Raw genomic sequence first — 22365 nt, 5'->3', positions numbered from 1 at the left:
GACATTCCATTTCTTTCTTTTCATTCAATTACCTATTAATCACTGAACACTTAATTAAACGAGTCCCTGCTTTGTGTCCATGCTATAGAAAAGGGATAACCAAACCAAAACAAACATCTCAAAACAAAGTGCAGCTGGGCCAATTTTTCCACTCATGTAGTCCCAGCACTCAGAGGCAGGGGGATCTCTGTGAGTTTGAGGCCAGCCCGGTCAACAGACTGAGTTCCAGGGCAGCCTTGTTTCAAAAAAAGAAAAAAACAGAAAAAGAAATGAAAATCTGTGGACAGATACACTGACTTTGGATGAAGCAGGTGCACAAGAGCTGGGAGACTCACTCCTCTTCATGGGTCAATTCAGGCAGGCTGCCTTCCTTTCCTTCCTTCTTTCTTTTTTCTTTTTCTTTTCTTTTCTTTTTTTTTTTGAGACAGGGTTTCTCTGTTCTGGAACTAGCTCTTGTAGACCATGCTGGTCTCGAACTCGCAGCTATCTCTGCCTCCTGAGTGGGGGTATCAATGACATGCTGTGCTACCACTGACTGGCTGATACAGAATACAGAGCATTCTTAGCTCCTTTCTTTTCCTTTTTTTTTTTTTTTTTTTTTTTTTTTTGGTTTTTCAAGGCAGGATTTCTCTGTAGCTTTGAAGCTTCACTCTGTAGACCAGGCTGGTCTTGAACTCACAGAGATCTGCCTGCCTCTGCCTCCCGAGTGCTGTGATTAAAGGCGCATGCCACCACCGCCCAGCTTAAATGAGTATATATTTGCATGTGTGTAGTGCCACAGGAGGCCAGAAAAAGGCTCTGGATCCCCTGGAACTGGGGATACAAATGGCTGTGAGTCAGCATGTAGGTGCTGGGAACTGAACCTTCTCCATGCCCACCCAACAGGGCTCCTAACTTCTGAGCAATCTCACCACCAGTCCATTCTCCCTCTTTTGTTAAGATAAAGTTTCACTAAGAGCCCTGGATGGCCTGAAACTCACAGAGACCTGCCTGCTTCTGCTTTCTGAGTGCAGGGGATTAAACAGATATGTACTACCATGCCCAACAGAGGACAACTCTTGGTCCTTTCCTTCCTCCTCCTGTGTGGGTCCTATCATTCTAACTCAGGTTGTTGGGCATCTCAACCTGCTAAGCCATCTCACAGGTGCCCAAAAAGGGTTTCTCTGTGTAGCCCTGGTTGTCCTGGAACTCAGAGATCCTCCCCCTGCTTCCCAAGTGCTGGGAGTAAGGGCGTGCGCCACCATGCCCAACACCACAAAGTACTCTTGTACCAGAGTTTTTGAAAGAAAGACAAAAAAACCGTTGCAACAAGTACTTTTACCACTAAGCCATCTTTCCACGGCCCACTTCCCTTACCTCCCCGCCTTTTCAGACCAGAGCTCAAGCAGCTCTGGCTAGGCTAGAACTTATTATTCAACCTAGACTTAACTCTACCTCCAGAGTGCTGGGATTACAGGCCTACACCACTACACCCTGTTTATACAAGGCTGGGGGTGGATTCCTAGCTTCATGATGCTAGAAAAACACCCTACCAACTGAGCTACATCCTTAGCCACAGCTGTCACTCTTAATACACATTTAAAACAAACTAAAACAGTTCATAAATTCATTCCTCAAGTTATGTGTGAGCAGGACACTAGAAGCAAGAGTCTATTCTGACACGCTAGAAATAGTGTGCTTGCAGGCGTGCGTGCATGCATGCATATATGAGTGTGTGTGATCGCACATTACAGTTCAGCGTCGACTTATGGTTGTCATGCTGAAAGCATTAAGTTCAGGGCCCCCTTGAACTTAATGAACTTGAACTTAAGAGCTAAGAACTCTTTATGTCAACCCTCAGGAGTGGGAAAGTCCTCTACCTGCCATTAGGTGGTGGAGTTCAAAGAATTCAAAGAACTAGTTTGGTGATACAGAGGAATACAACGTTGAAGAAGAACAAATACAAACAGAACTATGCTTTAGTACTTAACTTTAACTAGCTTTATAAATAGCTATTTACTGCTGGGCGGTGGTGGCGCACGCCTTTAATCCCAGCACTTGGGTGGCAGAGTCAAGCGGATCTTTGTGAGTTCGAGGCCAGCCTGGTCTACAAGAGTTAGTTCCAGAACAGGCTCTAAAACTACAGCAAAACCCTGTCTTTTTTTTTTTTTTTTCAAAAACAAAACAAAAAAAGTCAAGATGGATAAAAAATTCTGTGGATGATTTGGGAGGCAGAGGGAACTTCTGAGATGGAGGTCAGCCTGGTCTACAAAATGAGTCCCAGTGTAGCCAGGGTTACACAGAGAAACCCTGCCCTGAAAATAAATAAATAACCCACCCCCCAAATTAATTAATTTTTTTTTTTTGTGAACGGTAAGATTTGATATTTTGTTTCTTGTTACTGACTTTTAGAACAAGGGGGAAGAAATAAAAAAAAAGAACCAACAAAACTAAACAACAAAGACCAATCATAAACTCTTAAAAGAAAACCCCCAAGAAACTCTAGAGCTCAGAACTCAAACTTGATTTAAGTTGACTGCTTCCCATGGTTTTGGACCTAAGTATATGTTAGCACAGACAGAAGTCAAACTTCTTGGCAAACAGTAATTACTGTTATAAAAAGAAGAAAGAAGAGGAGAAACCAGCTGTATGTAGTGTCTCACACCTATAATTGCAGACCTAAGAGAATGATGCGGGAGAAATGCTTAAGTCTGAGGCCACAGCGGCCACAGCCTGGACAATAGTGTGAGACCCCATCTCAAACCAAACAACAAACACAAATAATAAATACACTCAAAATAACATGAGGGGAAGAAAAGGGTCCTGACCAGTTTGTAAGTAAACTTTTATTTTTAAAATAATTTTTAGAATCGCTTCTTGGCCTTTTGACTAAGATCAAGTATAGTATCTGTTCTTATCAGTTTAATATCTGATACGGTCTCTATCTGAGGACAATATATTAAATGGATTTTTGGAACTAGGAGTTGGAATAGGAGCTTGCTCCGTCCACTCCACGCATCGACCTGGTATTGCAGTAACTCAAGGAACGGTGCACCCCCTCGGGGACATAAAAAAAAATAATTTTTAGAGCACATTTAACTCTATTCACGTCTCTAACAAGACCGTTCATTCTGAACTCTCTTCATATTGCCTCATAAAGGCTTGCATTACCTTCTGTTCTCAGATATGCCAGGAACGGTCAGACCTGAGGAAGCCCCAGAGCTGGCAGAGGCTGGGGAAGAGCGGGTGGGATGACTATTCCATAATGCGCAGATTTTCATTTGTTGCTTAATATAGGTCCTGTACCTTTTCCAAGTACACTAGAGTCCACCAGTTTATTATTATTATTATTCATGGGCATTCTTTGTTTCAAGTTGGTTCACCACATATAAAACCACACCTAAGTACCTTTGAGTTACTTCTCCATCACGGGTAGAGCAACCAAGCTAGACCCTGCTATGAAACTGAGCCTTTCCTTACACTCACGACTCTGTTTGGACTTTCCTAATCAAATGTGCTTTCTGTTAGTGTATTGTTGTGACATGGGGGCACTGTACTTAACAGAAATATGAGCTGAAAAAAAATACTGTTTTGCCGAAAATGGGAGAACATGCCTATAAAACCTGCACTGGGCAAACTGAGGCAGGAGGATAGCAAGTTCCAGATCAGGCTAGAGTACACGGTGAAAGCTTGTCAAATAAGGCCATCCAGGCTGCTCAGTGGGTTAGGTGCTTGCCCACAAGCCTCACAGCCCATGCTTGGTCCAAGGTGGAAAGAACACTGACTCCTATAAACTGTCAAACACACACACACACACACACACACACACACACACACACACACTCACAAGATAACATATATGAATTAAATTAAACCAACAAACGCTGGGCATGGTGGCATAAGCCTTTAATCTCAGCACTTGGGAGACAGAGGTCAGCCTACTCTACATAGTGTGCTCCAGGACAGTCAGAGCTACAAAGAGAGACCTTGTCTGTCTCAACCTATCCCCACCAAAACAAACAAACAAACAGACAGACAAACAAACAAACAACAAAAATAAAACAAACAAACAAAAAAAACCCCAAAACCAAACCAACAAAAATGTACTATTTTGTTAAGTAGTAGAAATTCCTCTGACTACTGCAGGGGACATGAATGACCTTCCCCCAGGATCTCAGCATATAAGTTATATCTTACTGTAAAAAACATGCTGACATGGGTCCGAAATAGGAAATGATGGGTATAAGGTGATTCTCTGTGCACACTCTGAGGCTAAGTTTTCTAGCAGCCCTCTGCTGAGTATCAAACAGCAGTCATCCCAAGGTCTGAACATGGGGGTCGTTGAAAACTCACAAATGGGTCTTAGGGACACAACTTGGGTCATCATGTTTGGCATCAGGTGCTCTTACACATTGAGCCGTCTTACTGGCTTGAGACATGGTTGCATGTAGCCCAGATTGGCTAGGAGCTAGTCAACTCAACTCCTGGTCCTCCTGCCTATTACATCCCAAGTACTAAGATCAGAAGAACGGGTCACATCTGCCTTCTACCCCCCCGCTTTTCAAAGCCACCACCACACGCTTCTAAAATCCATTTTAAGGCTTAATAGGCTTAATTAGCAGATGAAATGTCCAAGAGGAGAGCAAGCTATTTCTACAAAATCAATCTCTCTTCCCCTTCCCTCTACATAGGCTGTCTTGCTGGAACTCACAGAGACCCGCCTGACCCTGCCTCCAGAGTGCTGAGATTACAGGTGTTTACTGTAGTGTCCAATATTATCTTGTCTTTTTTGTTGTTGTTGTTCTGTTTTTTCGAGACAGGGTTTCTCGGTAGCTTTTGGAGCCTGTCCTGGAACTAGCTCTCGTAGACTAGGCTGGCCTCGAACTCACAGAGATCCGCCTGCCTCTGCCTTCTGAGTGCTTGGATTAAAGGCGTACATCACCACCGCCCGACTATCTTGTCTTTCTAACGGACAGCTATGAAGAGCTTTTTAGGAATCTGGACAGCCAAACCTGTGCTTAAAACCTGTACTCGAACAGAAAGCTTTTGTCTTAAGAATTTTCTGGATTCAATTAGTAAATAAAATTTATCCTCTGGCTTCAGAGAATTCTTCCTTGCACTTTTTGTTTGGTTGTTTTTTGAGACAGGGTCTCAAAATATAGTCCAGGTGGGCCTTGAATACACATCCTCCTGCCTGGGCTCCTGGATTTTCTGGAGAATTCTATTGTTTACGATACAGCTGGGATGCAGTCCAGAAGCATAGGAGCACAGCCCTAAGTAGAAAACATCTCCCTTTTCTTCTTCTTCTGCGGGGGTGATGGTGGTGGACAGAACCTCCATATGGAGTGCAGGCTAGCCTAGAACTCTCAAGTCTTCTGAACAGAATGAACTGGACATTTAAGGGAACAATGGGATAAATAGGAGGTCCTTTCCACTCTGCTTCCAACATACGCAGACCTGTCTTCTACATAACAAGGAGCTAAGTCTCTTTCTTGGTAAGAGACTTGTAAAAATTCTGTTTTTAGAAATAGGAACACTCTAGTCAAACATTGTAGGGTTAAATTTTCCTCCTCACCTTCCCCAGACAGTGAGTGATCTAAACAGGCTTAACGGTTAGTATTTTAATGAGTTGTCATTTCCTGTCTGATAAAGATTCTCACAGTATTTAACCACCAGTTTCCCTGGGGACCAACCAATACTAGAGCTCTATTCACAGTGACTCAGAACCGACCTCAGACTCCTGGCCTTATTCAACAATGACAGATTACCCGACATCCTCCTATGAAGGTGGACTCCTTACAAAGAGTGGGGGAATTTATCAAGAAGCCTTGTGAAGAAGCCAAAGGCCATCTCCTAGGCCTGCATTAATATTTACAGCTGTCCTGCCCTCAGAGATTAGAGGGAGAAATCACAAGACCTCAGCTATGACCTCATAACGCAAGAGCAAGAGTAGACGGGCACTGAACACCAGCACTGTCGGGTTGGTGCTCTGAGGCAGGGTTTCTCTGTGTAGCCCAGGTTGTCCTGGAACTCACAGATATCTGTCTCCCGAGTGCTGGGATTAAAGGCATGTGATGCTACTGCCCAGAGAAAGATAAGCATTTTAACCTAGTAAAAAGAAGGTCTAGTAATTCTGAGTATTTGGAATGAAAGGGTTACTATCGTTTCAACCTAACTGGACACAGAATATAATCTATGAAGCTGATATTGTACGGGGAAATTGGTGACTTGTATATTTTACTTCCTTTTGGACCTGAACTGTGGTTTCTTTATACACCAGGATTTTGGAAGAGTACTCCATCATAAAATAAATCCAGAGTGAGAATTACATACTACACTGAAAAATGCAGGGCTTCTTATATGGCTTGTTTGGACTCATAGTCTCTGGCACCTTCTAAAATTGCTGTGATTCAACCTCAGGGTTTGGGATTAAAACATCTTGAATTGCATTTGCATGTGTGCCCCTCTGTAACAGTTAAAACTTCTTTTGTATTCAACTTAGCTTGCTGTGTACCCGGTGGTATTATTTATACACATGAAACCACCCTTTCTTGCAGGCTTGCTGGAAGACAGACCGCTCTGCTTCATTCAGAAACTTCACAAGGATGGTTGTTACTGCCTCAGTGAGTTTCTAGCACACAGGGTTTTGCTTTTGAACATTTGGGGTTGTTTCCTGTAAGAACCAGAACATTAGCTGCTACTCTCTCCAGTAGAATGCAGACCCGAGCATGGAGGGCAAAGGGGACTCTGCCAGTGAATGAAGGAGTTTGAGGAGTGGTCTGCTGTGATAGGGAAAACAATCCTACTGGTCCTATTCAAACAGCTGACTGAGACTGGCCTCCACTGCCTTCAATCGTGCAGCCTCAGCCCATCTCAGAAATACATCTTCATTCCAGTTTTCAAAGCAGAGAGGCTAATCAATGCATCAGGTTGCGTTTTTTGGAGACAGAGTAATATTCTGTAGGTCAGACTGACCTGGAAATCATGGTAATCCTCCTGTCTCAGCTTTCTAAGTGCTAAGATTACATGGGTGAGCTATCAGGCAAGAATTCTGACCTATTTCTATTGATATTTTCTCTTTATGTTGCTCTGACTATCCTAGAACTTGTTATGGAAACCAGGCTGGCCTCGAACTCAGAGATCCACCTGCCTCTGTCTCCAGAGTGTAGGGACTGAAGGAGTGTATTCAGTATCACACCAAGCTAGTTTTTATATTTTTATCATTTTTCCAGCCTCCTTTTAGTTTTCTCCTTTCTCCCTCACATGTATATCACCATACTCAGTTGCAAATTGTACTTTCTTTTTTCTTTAAGTTTTTTTTTAATGTGTATGTGTGTGTGCCTGAGTGTGTGTGTGTGTGTGTGTGTGTGTGTGTGTGTGTGTGTGTGTGTATGTATGTATGGTTTTTTTTTTTGTTTTTTTTTTTGGTTTTTTGAGACAGGGTTTCCTTGTAGTTTCTAGAGCCTGTCCTGGAACTAGCGCTTGTAGACCAGGCTGGCCTCGAACTCAGAGATCCGCCTGCCTCTGCCTCCCGAGTGCTGGGATTAAAGGCGTGTGCCACCACCGCCTGGCTTGTATGTATGTATGTATGTATGTATGTATGTATGTATGTATGTACAGGTGCCTAAGAAGGCACAGATCCCATGAAGATAGTTACAGATAGTTGCGCTTCACCCAACATGGCTTCTGGGAACAGAACCCGGGTCCACCAAGAAAACAGCAAGTGCTGTTAATCCCTGAGCCATCTCTCCAGTCCCGTGTATATCTAAGAAATATTTATAGGGTAATTAAAATGTGTCAGGAATTCCCTTAACCCTGTAAACTTGACACCATCTAACTAACTGGTTTTCAGCTGCACTACTCCACTGAAATGCTGAGAGCTGTTTCTCACTGACGGACTAACTATGCCACACCCCAGTGTCTACGACAGAAACACTGAAGGGTTTCTCTAGACTACCGCCGATTTGGGAAGGGCTGCTCTTGTCACCAGAGGAAGGTCACTTTAAAAGCAGTGTGTAGAACTGGATCCCCGAAGCCGGGCCTAAACTTTGTTTATCCATGCCCAGAAATGAATGCTTGTAGTCCAGACTTCAATAGCTTTTTAAGAAAATCATTTCATAATTATAAATTTCAAAAAGAATCAGAGATGTGAACTAGTTTACATTTTAGATTGAAAAGATAGTCAGTCAAGGTGGGGGGGAGGGGGTGTGACTTTAATCCTAGGCAGAATTCTAGTGAGTTCAAGGTCAGCCTGGTTTACACAAAGTGAGTTCCAGGCTAGCCCAGGCCACACAGGGAGACCCTCTCTCAACAACAAGACATTAAACAACAACAAACTCAAACAGAAACAACAAAAAGGAAAGGTTGTGTTTTTCCTCCCATGGTCTAGACTGACATAGCTCATTCTAACTACTTTCCATAGAGGGAGGAACAAGAAACAACATTCCGATTTCAGCACTTAATTACTAACTGGTTCAAATGATCTCTCTTGCCACAGGCAAGCCTGACTCTGAGGTCAAACACCAAGTTAACTCAAAAATAGGAGACAGCAAAGAAGAGCATGGAACATTCTGTATCTGGTAAAAAGTCCCTGTTCCAGCCAACCCCATCCCCCAGCCCTCGAGTTCAATGACTGAGTTATGGAAACTTCTTTTGTGTGGTAAAACTGGGGACTTTGTCTTCCAATAAGACCCTGGCAAGCTGACAGCAAGCCAATGTTCTGCATATGGCTTGCTGCGAGTCATAGACTTAATGTTATTTTCTGGGAATTCTTAGCCTCTATTTTCTTCTAATTCTGGAACATGTCATTTTATAATTACAATTTTTATCATTTGGTTCTGTACTTCAAGAAATATGTGAAGGTCTCACAATGGAGAAAGTCTACAATTACAAGAAAGCAGTTTTATGTCATCATAATAATATTCAAGCCACAAGAAATAGAATAATGCCTTTCAAGTTCTCAAGTTTCCTGGTGCTTTGATGCTTTCTTCTGGCTTTCTTCAAAGAGTGCAAAACAACATATAAGAAAACTTTTAAAAACAATAATAGAATTCTGTCTCTATCGCGCTAAATACACCTTAATATATCGGCTAAACACACCTTAAATTAGAAGGCTGTTCTCTGCATCCTAACCTTTCAGAATATGTAAGTGATCCAGTACATCTGATTATTTACATATATAGCCAGATCAACCTATTGATTTAGAAGTTGATAATAAGGACTCTTTCCCTTAAACCTAGTGATACTGACAACTACTTTCTAGAATTGTCCTAGAAATAAATCTGTTAATTATAATTGGAGGATAGGCACTATTTAAATTAGGGTATGATATTTAGCTAGGTTACTCCATACTTATATTATTTGGAATAGCAGTTCAAGCCGGCCAGTGGTGGTGCACTCCTTCAATACCAGCACTCAAGAGGCAGGGGCAGGTGGATCTTTGAGTTTGAGGGCAGTCTAGTCTACAGAGAGAGTTCCAAAACAACACAGAGAAACCTCTCCCAAAAAACCAAAAACCAAACAAACAAAAACAAAAACCAGACAGGAGTAGGGTTGAGGAAGGAAGGAAAAGACAGAAAGAAGGTATTCAAGAGCATTCTCAGCTATACAGCTAGTACCAGACAAACATGAGCTACATTCTTTTATTTTATAGAAGTGCTAACACACACTCTTTTTTGGGGGGATAGGGGATAGGGTGTCCTGGTATAGCCCTGACTGTCCTTGAACTCACTCTGTAGACCAGCCTTGTCTCCAACTCAAGAGATCCGCCTGCCTCTGCCTCCTGAGTACTGGGATTAAAGGCGTGCACCAACACCACCACTTGGACACGTATTTAAAAACATTTCCTATTTCAGCCAGGCATGGCTGTACAGGCCTTTAATCCTAGCAGAGGCAGGATGATCTCTGTGAGTTTGAGGATGGCTCGGGCTATGTAGAGATCTTGTCTCAAGAGAAAAAAACAAAACAAAAACAATTTCGTATCCCAAAATTTAGGAAATCAAATATTATCATGTTTGATTAGAGATTGTGATTATAAATTTATCACTGACAAAGAGTATTTTTTTGGCATCTGGTAATTAAGTCAAATCTAACTTACATCATTTATTTATTTATTTATTTTAAATATTTATTTATTTATTTATTTATTTATTATGTATACAATATTCTGTCTGTGCCAGAAGAAGGCACCAGACCCCATTACAGATGGTTGTGAGCCACCATGTGGTTGCTAGGAATTGAACTCAGGACCTTTGGAAGAGCAGACAGTGCTCTTAACCTCTGAGCCATCTCTCCAGCCCCTAACTTACATCATTTAAAGATATTTAAAATTTGTTTGTTTACTTGACCACCGAGCCATCAATCCTGCTTCATACTTATATGACTTAATAGCTAATCCAGAAGCTGAGACAATCCTTGCAGGTACTTCTTGGAAAAAGACAAAGACATCAGGGAATTCTATCTGATTCAATAAAAACACGAATCTAGTAACTCTTGAATGTATTAGAATGAAAATCATCTTAAAAAAAAAAAAAGACAGTTTCTTGTAGCCAGTCTGGCCTCAATCTCTGTGTAACTGAAGATGACCTTGAATTTCCAGGCCCCCCTCTCCCCACGCAACCTCCTGAGCTCTGGGATATAAGGCAGCTGATACCACACCTGTTTCATGTGGTGTTAGAGACCGAATCCAGGGCTTTGTGCAAGCTAGGCAAACACTTAAGATACATTCCCAGATTTTCTATCTTTTAGAGAAAATTATCTTTGTTTTTTTTTCAAGACAGAGTTTCCCTGTGTAGCCTTGGCTGTCCTGGAACTCACTGTAGACTCACAGATATGGCCTGCCCCTGCTGCATGACTAATATATAATTTGATAGTGTATATGTATATGTCTGCATGTAGGTATGCGCACTAGTTAAGTGCCCATTGAGGCCAGGGGAATGAGATCCCTTGAGCTGGAGTTGCAGGTGAGCCATCATTGTGGGTGCTGGAAACCAAACTTGGGTTCTCTAAAAGTACCCTAAACCAGAGCCATTTGTCTAGCCGCTCACTGTGATTTTTTTGAGGGACTAGGCAAGTGTAGTTTAAAAGAAAGGAGTTGGGGACTTGAAAAAACAAAATATATTACACTTTAACTAAGTTGTCCAAAGGCACTTCAACTTCTATATACTGTAGAGAAATGGCAGAATTTCTTAGAAACTCCAAAATCTGAGGAAAAAAAAATAAAAAAGGGGGTATGCAAATGACCTGTTGACTTTTCTATTTGGATAGCATGTGCTCGTTTCCTGAGTACCTGCTATGTGTCAGTCAAGTGGTCAGGTGCTCAGGCCAGTGAACAAGAAAGCATGCTCTCTGGTATTAGGAGCTTACAGAGCTAGACATGGGGACATATGCCTTTCATCCCATCACTTGGGTGGCAGAAAAGGGGGATCTCTGTGGGTTGGTAGAAAAAAGATGCAATCAGGGTTAGGGAGGTAGCTTGTTGGTAGAGTGTTTGCCCAACGCATATAAAGTCTTACATTTGATCCTCAGAGCCACATAAAACTGAGCGTTGTGGGGAATATTTATAATTCAAGCATTCAGGAGGTAGAGGCACGAGGATCACAAGTTTAAGACCAGTCTCAACTACATAAGAATGTTTGAGGTCAGTCTGGGCTACATAAGACTCCAGAAAAAAAGAGGGTGGAGTGCAACAAGTAGTCATATATTCATAAACACAAAAACTACAAAACTATAAGTGTATGTACTGTATGTTGCTGTGCGGAGAGGTTCCTAGCTCAGAAATACTTGACCAAATCAGAAGGTTTTCTGAGGATAAAAGCTGAAAAACTGTGGATGATGGATGGGGTTTATCCTACACACAACATTTGGCACCAGTGTGGAAAACACATGCACTTTTTGTGGTACTGGGAAGAATACGTGGGACATTATACATGTGAGACCTATACTCTACAATTGAGCAATCCATGCCTATAAGATGATAATTGTTATTTGCGATTGAACCTAGGGCCTCAACATGCTGCCCAAATGGTATTCTGCTGAGCAGTATCTTTAGCCCCTGGAATGACCTGTCAGACTGGGAGCTGCTAAGAGTATACAATTTGTAGAGGACAAGGGCATTGTTAGATGTCTTTTTTTTTTTTTTTTTCCGAGACAAGGTTTCTCTGTAGCTTTGGTGCCTGTCCTGGAACTAGCTCTTGTAGACCAGGCTGGCCTTGAACTCACAGAGATCAGCTCACCTCTGCCGTTGGGATTAAAGGCTTGTGCCACCACTGCCCAGCAACATTGTTAGCTATTTTAACAATGCATGGGACAGTCCCTCATAGCAAAGAATTATTTGGCCTGAAACATCACGAGTGCAAGGTTAAGGCTTCACCCTAAGGCAGATGAATGGTGGGAATTGCAAGCATCTGTGACACTGAGCAGGAGACACCCAGAGCTCTTATAGACACCTTTTCAAGGAACTTTGGTTTTAAGAACAAAAGGAAAACAAGTGAGGGTGTTAAGCAAAAAAAAAAGTAGAGGACTGAGGATACTGTTGGTAACATTCCCAGACTAAAAATTTTTAGAAAGTTACTAACATTGGTACATTGTAACAGATGGGGAAGGACAGAAACAGTTTCAGTAGATGAGACAGGAGCTCTGTATTACAAGCTTCTAGAAACTCCAAAGGCTGGAAAAACATGACGGTGGTAAGGGTGTAAAGCAGCTGAAACCATGACTGAGGAAAGGAGAAATGAAGAAAGTGGGTGCCGCATGCACTATCATTCTACAATGTGTAGGCACCTATGACAGCTTACAATGTTATCATTCTACAATGTGTAGGCACGTATGACAGCTTACAATGTTATCATTCTACAATGTGTTGGCATGTATGACAGCTTACAATGTGTCTGCTCTTCCAGAACTGTCTCAAGACCTCAGGATGGCCTCAAACTCTGGACCCTAATTTAGCCTCCCCCAGGGCTGGGATGACAGGCCTGAACCAGCAGGCCCACCTCCCCTTGTTTTGCTTTGAAAGTGATATATGTTGACATATGAAGGATTTAGTTTATACAGATCCAGGCAGGAAAAAAACCAGAGAGGTTTCATATATAAATTATACTTATTATATATTATATACATATTAATAATCAGAAATTTAAGAATTAATAAACCAATACTTGGTTCTACTTAGTATAGTCTCAAGAATATATTTTTCCTTATTTTATTAGAGATGAGATATAAAATACCGTAAAAACTATTTTTACTATAAAATATAACACATAACAGTAATTATGCTAGCCAGGCAGATCTCTGGGAATTCAAGGTCAGCCTGACCTACAGAGTGAGTTCCAGGACAGCCAAGGCTACACAGAGAAACTCTAGAAAAATCAAAAGGGTAACTATGCTAAATAGTACACAGTTTAAAGAATAATAAACCAACACAAACTGATCACCAAATAGCAATTCATTTTAAATGGCAGAAAATTTCACAAATATTTGGTTGTGTCAGTGACTTTTAAGATGAAGATTTACATGAAGAATAAGCGAAATGCACTTCAACTTAGCATGCTTCCTTCACAGCACCGCTCCATCTCTTATGAAGGGAAACTGTCTCTTGCAGAAAATGATTAAAAAAAAAACATGAAGGATGAAGCAAGCAACTAAGAACCCAACAAGTCTTCGTTTTATTTATAACGCCAGACTTTTCAAATTCCAGTTAAAATCAAAATGGGTTATTTCTTTACGGTTTTGTAGACCCATAGCTGACAATTTTGTGATATTATCATTCAAACTTTATGTTAAAATATTATAATAACAACTTGTTGGCCTGTAGCCAATGATTTTGTGACATTATCATTTGAATTGTAGGTTAAGACTGCAATCAATCAATCAATCAATCAATCAATCAATCAACAAACAAAAGCACTGGAGTTTAGAACTTTAATTGGCCTAATTTTTCACTAGTAAAATAACAGCTTCCTACTTCATAAATTTTGAGAATATTTTAACATGCCACTGCACCCCATTTAGTGAAACACTAAAACTTCATGATTTATATTCAACTTAACATGCAACTGTGTAGTTGGCCTAAAGCCCCACTAAACTGTAATGACACATGCATGCCTTTTCTACAAAGAGAGGCCACAGACTTTAACCCCAAAGCTCTTTGAAATCAAGATTTATGTGATCTGATACATATTTAGCTTTCAAAGAAGTGGAAAAAGTGAACTTCATTCTTCCCTTCAGTTGGGCAAGAATGTCTTTTCAATAACTAATAATAGGGCAAACACTTTTTGTTTCTCAAAAACAGTCATTTTAAAATTTTTTATTCTACTTTCCTCTTCCACACACAATATTAACATTAAACCACAATAATAATATTAATCTTTAAGGAACTACTTACCCAATGAAAGCCACCATCTGCTCCACAATGTGCTTGCTGAAAGTTATTATAACAAAGATTTTCTGTAAAGAAAACAGTTAAATAGTCATTTAAAAGAACTACCTGTAGCCGGGCGGTGGTGGCGCACGCCTTTAATCCCAGCACTCGGGAGGCAGAGGCAGGCGGATCTCTGTGAGTTCGAGACCAGCCTGGTCTACAAGAGCTAGTTCCAGGACAGGCTCCAAAGCCACAGAGAAACCTTGTCTCAAAAAACCAAAAAAAAAAAAAAAAAAAAAAAAAAAGAACTACCTGTAAATTCTAAAGTGTAATTGTCTAAAAAGAAACAAAGAAGTGATTACCAGCTCCTAACAATAATGTTAATACTTCTTTTAAAATAAGAGACCATTTAATTCAAGTGGTCCTCGGTATTTTAAAGATGCTCTTCCTTGAGCACAGCTGCAGTCTTTTACCAGGATACAGGAGTATGTCTCAGAGGAACTGTGCATCATGAAACCTGAGCCTGGGAGGAAATAGTGGAGCATCTTAGAATCAGTACAGAGCAGAAGCCACCGGCTGCCATACAGCTCCCACCAAGGACCAACAGTAGGAGACTGGCCTAAGTCTACTTTAGATTTTAGAAAGACTGTCTATCGTTTTAGGAAGGTTTTACAGCAACCAGATCAAAGTGCCCAGAACCTGGAACAAGCCCGACCTTCCAGGTTTAGGGCTAAAAGTTCCTCATGACTTTCCAAGATTCTAGTCTGGTGGGTATGAAGTACTCTATTAAAGATATCAATACCTGACATTAAAGCAACAATACCAAAATACCTTTATGGCTAGAAGGTAGCAAATATTCTCAGCTTGATTCAACACATGTGAGCATAAAGTACTTAGTATGGGTACATTAAGCAATATTAAGGGTTTTTAGGAAACACAGAGCTGAGAACACTTCTTAAAAATCTTGAAGAACTTTCCTGATTTTTCTACAAACAGTAGAGAGGTGGTAATTACAGAAACACAAACTTTCTCTCTCACTCTCTGCTTTTCTCTCAAATGCCACTAGTAGTTAAAAGAAACGAAAAGGGAAAAGAAGCCAACAATGTAACATGGAATGACAGGGAAAGGAAAGGTCACATTTAAGTATATGACTGATTAGGATTCAACAGCCTCTGTTTAACTTTAGCTTTTAAGGCTGCACAATAATTCTCTAACTAAATATGCATAAAGCTGGATTCCTGGAGTTTCTCCAAATTCCTGATAACAAACTCTTCAGTGCTCTGTTGCTGTTAAATAATTACTCTAGACAGTGTGACCAAAGGGGAGGAGTGAGAATAAAACACATAACAACAGGCTTCCTTTTTTTGTTAATCTTTCACTATAAAAGTGAGGCAAGTAGCAGGTAAGGCAGAGCAACCAGGAAGAAGAGTAACACATCAAGATTATAGAAATGGTGGAAGGGGAGGGGGGCTGGAGAGATGGCTCAGCGGTTAAGAGCACTGGCTGTTCTTCCAGAGGCCCTGAGTTCAATTCCCAGGAACCACATGGTGGTTCAAAACCACCTGTAATGATGGTAATGAAACCTCTTCTGGCCTGCAGACATACACGCAGGGAGAACACTGTATACATAATGAGAGAGAGAGAGAGAGAGAGAGAGAGAGAGAGAGAAACTGTGGAGTAGGTTTAGAGGGAAAGCACCAGCACAGGTGTCTACACCAGGAGCCGGCTGTTTGGAGCCCTAAGGCTTTCACTCATCAACAGAAATAATGGTGTGACTTCCAGTGATTTCAACACCATAAGCTTTCCCTACCATCATTGCCTAATAATGCAAAATCAGCCAGTGCCCGATAATTGCACAACTTCATTGCTTGAGAAACAAAACAAAATTTCCTTTTTATATGCAACAGCTTAAAAATTCACTGTGCTGGTAGGACATAAAACGTGTCAGCCATTTAAGAACACATGTCTCAGTCTTCAAGGCTGGAGGTCTGAGTGGGATTTTAGCTGGTAAACACAAGGCACAGACCACCTTTCCCGCTCTTGTGCATATAAGAAACAAAGGAAAGGGATATGAGGAATAAAGGAAGTGAGCAGAGGAAGTTAGTGGTGCTAGAGCAGACAAAGGAGGAAACGTGCTAAGTGCCCTTAATGGCCAAAAGGTTAAACTGACCAGTTGTCAGATTGTTAGTGTGTGCCTACTACATGCCAGAGGCTACTCAGAGTTAGAAACCCTCAGCAAAAGCCAGGCCACGGTGGTGTACGCCTTTAATTACAGCACTGTGCCAGGCAGAGGCAGGTGGATCTCTGAGTTCCAGGCTGGCCAGTGATACACAGAGAAACCCTGTCTCAGAAAACCAACAAAACACCTCAGGGATACAAGGAAGAAACCTTTCTGGGTCTCAGAATCCACAAATGTAGATCCCCTTTCTTGGGGATACAGACAGGCAAAAAACAAACAAACAAACAAACAAACAAAAACAAAACAAAACAAAAAAACCCAAAAAACCAAACACAAACAAACAACAGTCATGGTAAGTCGGATGAACACAGATAACCATGTTAATTTTTTTCATCATTCGGTAGCAAGACGATGTCTGTAAGGATCCTGCTCTAGGCAGAGAAGCTGCATCTCCCTAATAAACAGGAAGATTCTAACCCAACACAATGGATGTGCTGATGGGAACCCTTTCTAGGAAGACCAACAGACAGAAAGACAGTCATAAAAATAACTTATTGAAAGGCTGTCTAATGTTCAGCTGAGAAAAAAAGGGGATGAAAGAAAAGCAAATGAGAAGATACGTTTAGTACAGCACAGAAAAGTTTGTGTGTGGGTGTTTCCCTGGACTTTGGAACTGGTCAGAATGTTTATATTACTCATTAATACTGCCTACTCAAGCAACGAGAAAGGCTTGTTCTCCTAAGCTACATCTGGATGCACATCAAGTGACATGCCTTTATAAGCATGTTATTATGTACAATGGAACACAGTAAACATACCCACAGTCAGTAGTAAAGCAACCAGATTCTTGCCTTTCAGAAACATAAATGGATTTTCTTTCTTTTGTCTCTACATAGTAGACAGAGAGCAAACTTCAACTTCCAGAGCTTGTTTTGAATGCCAGGTCTTAAGGCAAGCCTTTTTGTTCTAAATGTAAGCTTGTTCTCTGTGAGACCTGCAAAACTACCTCATACCTGCCATTGGTCTGATAAACAGCAGGCAGTAAACCATTCATGTTCCTTAATCATATCAATAACTTTGTTAAGACAAGGCAAAAGAAAGAACACTGGATTCAAGTACCTGGGTTCAAGTTCTAGCTGTCAGCATTCTCATAGACATGTATTACTTATTACTTATTAGCAACTCTAAGTATGACAATTGTACTCAGAGCATTTCCTTCTCAAAATTCCACTGAGTATGAGGAATTTAATTTCCATTAAAGCATGAGGTACAACATTAAAAAATATGAACTGGCTTGGCTGGGCGGTGGTGGCGCATGCCTTTAATCCCAGCACTCAGGAGGCAGAGGCAGGTGGATCCCTGTGAGTTCGAGGCCAGCCTGGTCTACAGAGCTAATTCCAGGACAGGCTCCAATGTCACAGAGAAACCCTGTCTCGAAAAACCAAAAAAGAACCGGTATATCTTAGAAGAAAATCTTCTTAGGATGTTTGAAAAAAAGGTTTGATTAAGCTATGCATATATAGCTATAGACAAGTGCTCAGCATTAAAACTTTACAATAATTTTCTTTACGGGTGTGGCCCCTGGTAGGTCTACCATGCTCAAAGGAAAGGCCATATATTGATGAGTACATGGGCAGCACAAACTGACATGATGAATTAAAAATTAAAAAAAAATAATTTAAAGTTTGGTGAGTATTGAAGGTGGTGAGGAGGGGTGAATGGGATAAAAATGTATTGCTCAAAATTTTCAAAGAACTAATGAAAAAGAAACACACAATAAAAGTTTATGATAATATAAAGAAAGTTACTTTACTATAGAAGAGTCAAATAAGACAGATACAAATTTACAAATTATGGGGCTGGAGAGATGACTCAGTAGTTAAGAGCTCTTGCTGGTCATGAAGAGGCCTGGAGTTTGGTTTCACAGGACAGCCTCTCTCAGCCTCCTTGTGCACCAGGCACACACACATGCAAGTATATATGTAGTGCACACACATTACATGCAAGTAAAGCATTCAAACACAAAACAAGAGAGACTACAACTCAAACTTAAAGGAAGTACTGAAACGACTGGCACTCCTGTTCTTACAAGTCAGAAAGCTACGCTAGCTTCTTTATCCCCACACAAAAAAGGAGAGAAAAAACATCTTGAGAAATGTTACAAAATACTACTATTCAATAAAATATTTTATTCTTACATTTTTCATATAGTGATTATATTTTAAGCACGTTAAGTAGCACTGTAGTATTAAAAAAAACTTGTGTTCACTGAACTAAACATTTTTTTTTTTGGGGGGGGGGTTATAATCCCTGTAGCCTGAATCCTGGAACTCACTCTAGACCAGGCTGGCCTCAAACTCAGAGGATCCAACTGCCTCTGCCTCCTGAGTGCTGGGATAAAAAGTGTGTGCCACCACATATGACACTGACCCAAACATTTAATACAAGTGGGAAGAAATAAATGCCTTGAAGTAAGAAAACGATATCCCTGATAGGTGAGCGATCATTTTGACGCAGAAGACAGACTCAATAAACCTCGAAGGCATGTTATTGTCATCAGTGTTCGTACCCCTTTTTGAGACAGGGTCTATCTATCTCTGGCTGGCTTGGAACTAGCTATGTAGACCAGGCTGGTCCTGAGCTGACGGAGTGCAGGGATTAAAGGCATGAACAAATACGCCTGGCACTCCTCCTTCCTTTTAAAAATTTTATTTGTTTATGGGTGTTTTGCCTGCCTTCATGTATGTGAACCATGTGCATTCAGTGTCCTCTGAGGCCAGAAAATGTCAGATCTCCAGAGATTAGAGCTATACATAGTTATTAGTAGCCATGTGGGTGCTGTAAAATGAACCAGGGTCCCCTGGAAGAGCAGTCAGTGCTCTTGACTGCTGAATCATCTCCCCAATCCCTCATCCTCCCCTTTAAGAACCAGAGCCAGGGAAGTGTTAGGAAGAATCAATGAGGATAAATTTTTATTTTCAGAGACATCATTCCACTGTTCCTAACTTTCTTTTAGTAAATTCTTATTTGTTGTAAACCACACTGATTAAAAACACATTCTTTACAGGTTAATTTTTATCAGTGAGAATTACCCTTAGATGAGAGAAATCACAGTCCAAGACACAATCATTTTTCTCTCAATTAGGCTCTTAGCCTTTTTTGATTTGTGTAAGATGAAGCTAAGAGTGGCTTTGGGGACTAGCAGAGTCTTACTTCCCTAACCTCACAGCTAGCATTTCCTCATCTCCTCAGTTACCGCCCCCCCAACTAACCTCTGTCTGGTTTTCGGTAAAGGGTATTGATGCCGAGAGGAAGTACCATGTAGAGTATGCGACAGAAAATAAGAATTAATGAAAGGTGGCATGGCACCCTTTCATGTGGTGGTCAGGAAGGAAACTACAGTTTTTTGACTGTGTATAGGAAAATGATGCATTTTCTCACATGAGAATACTACTTTTATTTGATAGGTTTTTAGATAGTTTCATGGAACAAAAAATAAAGCTAAAAGGAAAAAGGAGAAAGAGGAAGAGGAAGAAGAAAAACCAAACAAGGAAATTCACATATTTCTATAATTACGAGCTCTATTATCAAGTAAGCAACTAACTGACTAAAAGTGCCTTGGTTCCATCAAGATCATTAAGCAGTGACTCAGCTATAATTACCTGGATATGCATTTTAATGATTGCTTTTCCAATCAGGGTTGCACCAAAGAAGGTCCAGAACGGTACAAGGAAGTGTCCGCATGTTATTCCAGCCAGGTCAAACAGGGGATTTGGAATCTGGGGGGAGAGGGGGGTGAGAGAAAAACAAAACAAAACTTTCATAGGTAATTCAAGGAAACTTTAATTTGGTATGTGGTACTCTGCTTTAATCAGTACTTACCAAGTGACACAGAGAAGGTTCCCTGGTCAATGCAAGACAACATTTAGAAGAACATAAGAGTACTCTGCATGTCTAACTACAGGCCAAAAGAGGGGGTCTGGTCCTATTAAGATGGTTGTGAGCCACAATGTGAGTGCTGGGAATTGAACTCAGGACCTCTGGAAGAGCAGTCAGTGTTCTTAACTGCTGAGCCCCCTCTCCAGCACAACTGGGCAGGAATTCTAACATAAGTCCCTAAACTGGGTCTCATCCATAGTAGACTATCATTCTTGTTGGGGAATACTATTTTAAGGTGTGTGACTTTTGTTTATGCTGCATTTGATTAACTCTGTGAACCTGTGTCACTTTGCCACACTTGATGGGTCTAATAAAGAGCTGAATGGCCAATAAGGAGGCAGGAGCATGGATAGGCGGGGCTGGCAGGCAGAGGATAAATAGGAGAACGGACGAGGAGGTGATAACTATGAGGAGGAGCAGCAGTGAGAGAACAAGGAAAGGAGGACCCAAGGGGCCAGCCACTCAGCCAGCCATGGATAAGATATACAGAAGTAAGAAAAGGAAAAAGCTGGCAAGAAACAAGCTGAGCTCAGGCCGGGCATCCCTAACTAAGAATAAGCCTGTGTGTGTGATTTATTTGGGAGCTGGGTGGTAGGCCCTGCAAAAGCCAAAAGAGTAAGAGCAAAACCAACCAACAACACATTCTATAAGATCACAGCAAACTAAGCTGCACACTAACACAGTTTTTAACAAACAAGAAATGGATAAACCCATGGATCTGTAGAAATTTAATTTCTTTTAGTAGACTTCTGCTCATTTAGTGGCTCTTTTCTATGGGAAGGAATGAAGGCAGTCTTAACATTATTGAAGATAGCCAGGTGGTGGTGGCACACACCTTTAATCTCAGCACTCGGGAGGCAGAGGCAGGTGGATCTCTGTGAGTTCAAGGCCAGCCTGGCCTTCAGAGTGAGTTCCAGGCTCCAAAGCTACAGAGAAACCTGTCGTAAAAAAATAAAAAACCAAGGGGCTGGAGAGATGGCTCAGAGGTTAAGAGCATTGCCTGCTCTTCCAAAGGTCCTGAGTTCAATTCCCAGCAACCACATGGTGGCTCACAACCATCTGTAATGAGATCTGGTGCCTCTTCTGGTGTATATATGTTAAGAGAACATTGTATGCATAATAAATAAATAAATCTTTAAGAAAAAAACAAAACCAAAAACCAAACAAACAAAAACAAAACAAAAAACCCCACAATGAAAACAAAGAAACAAACTAAAAAAAAAATTCCTACAAAATTGCTTTAATTTAGGAATTTTATCTAAGTTTAAAAGCAGGGCAGCGGTGGTGTGTGCTTTTAATCCCCACCACTTGGGAGGCAGAGGCTGGCAAATCTCTGTGAGTTCAAGGACAATCTGGTCTACAGGGCAAGTTCCAGTACAGGTTCCAAAGCTACACAGAGAAACCATGTCTTGAAAAATCAAAACAAACTAATAAACTGTCCCTTTAATCTTAATTAAAAACATCTCAGAAAAAATTTCTAGGCAGTCAAACTCATCTTTAAACTTATGTTAACTCTTATCTGTAAATAATCAAGAGAATGTCTAGAATGGAGGAGTGAATTTCCAACACACAGTTACAAATGAGTACCAATAAAGTTCATTTTCCCCAGGAAAACGGAGACAACTTTTACCAAGTGTTCTGGCTAGTTAGGTTGTTCTAAGCAGTTTGCCTTACCAACACACCTAACCCCATATGAATCTATTACAGTTATTTTGTAGAGAAAAATGTTTATACAGAATAAGGCATTTCCCCTACAAAAAAGATCTGAACCCAGGCACTATAGCTTGTTCTCTTGGCCTCCAATCAAGAACATTATCATCCAACAGGCTCCTCAGTACCACAGTACTTTTCACTTAACACAGTGTCTTCCTTCTTTTCTTCTATATCTTTCTGTCCCCCCCCCCCCCAC

At 41.0% G+C, this 22365-nt stretch overlaps 1 protein-coding gene and 1 non-coding gene across 2 annotated transcripts in view; one reads left to right on the top strand and one right to left on the bottom strand.

Annotated features, from left to right (window-relative positions):
- Vmp1 (vacuole membrane protein 1) overlaps positions 1 to 22365 on the bottom strand; it is a 99282-nt gene that overhangs the window by 3052 nt on the left and 73865 nt on the right. Inside the window, 2 exon segments of the mRNA XM_042054831.1 lie at positions 14363 to 14424; positions 20180 to 20296. Coding sequence (XP_041910765.1) covers positions 14363 to 14424; positions 20180 to 20296 — 179 coding nt within the window.
- On the top strand, positions 2849 to 3039 carry LOC119813906. Its single transcript, XR_005285339.1, has one exon. It is a non-coding gene; the product is annotated as a U2 spliceosomal RNA (small nuclear RNA).

Source organism: Arvicola amphibius, chromosome 4, assembly GCF_903992535.2.
Source record: "Arvicola amphibius chromosome 4, mArvAmp1.2, whole genome shotgun sequence".
NCBI classification, from domain to species: domain Eukaryota; kingdom Metazoa; phylum Chordata; class Mammalia; order Rodentia; family Cricetidae; genus Arvicola; species Arvicola amphibius.
The sequence above is the reverse complement of the archived record's forward strand: the minus strand, read 5'-3'. Positions and strand labels throughout refer to the sequence as shown.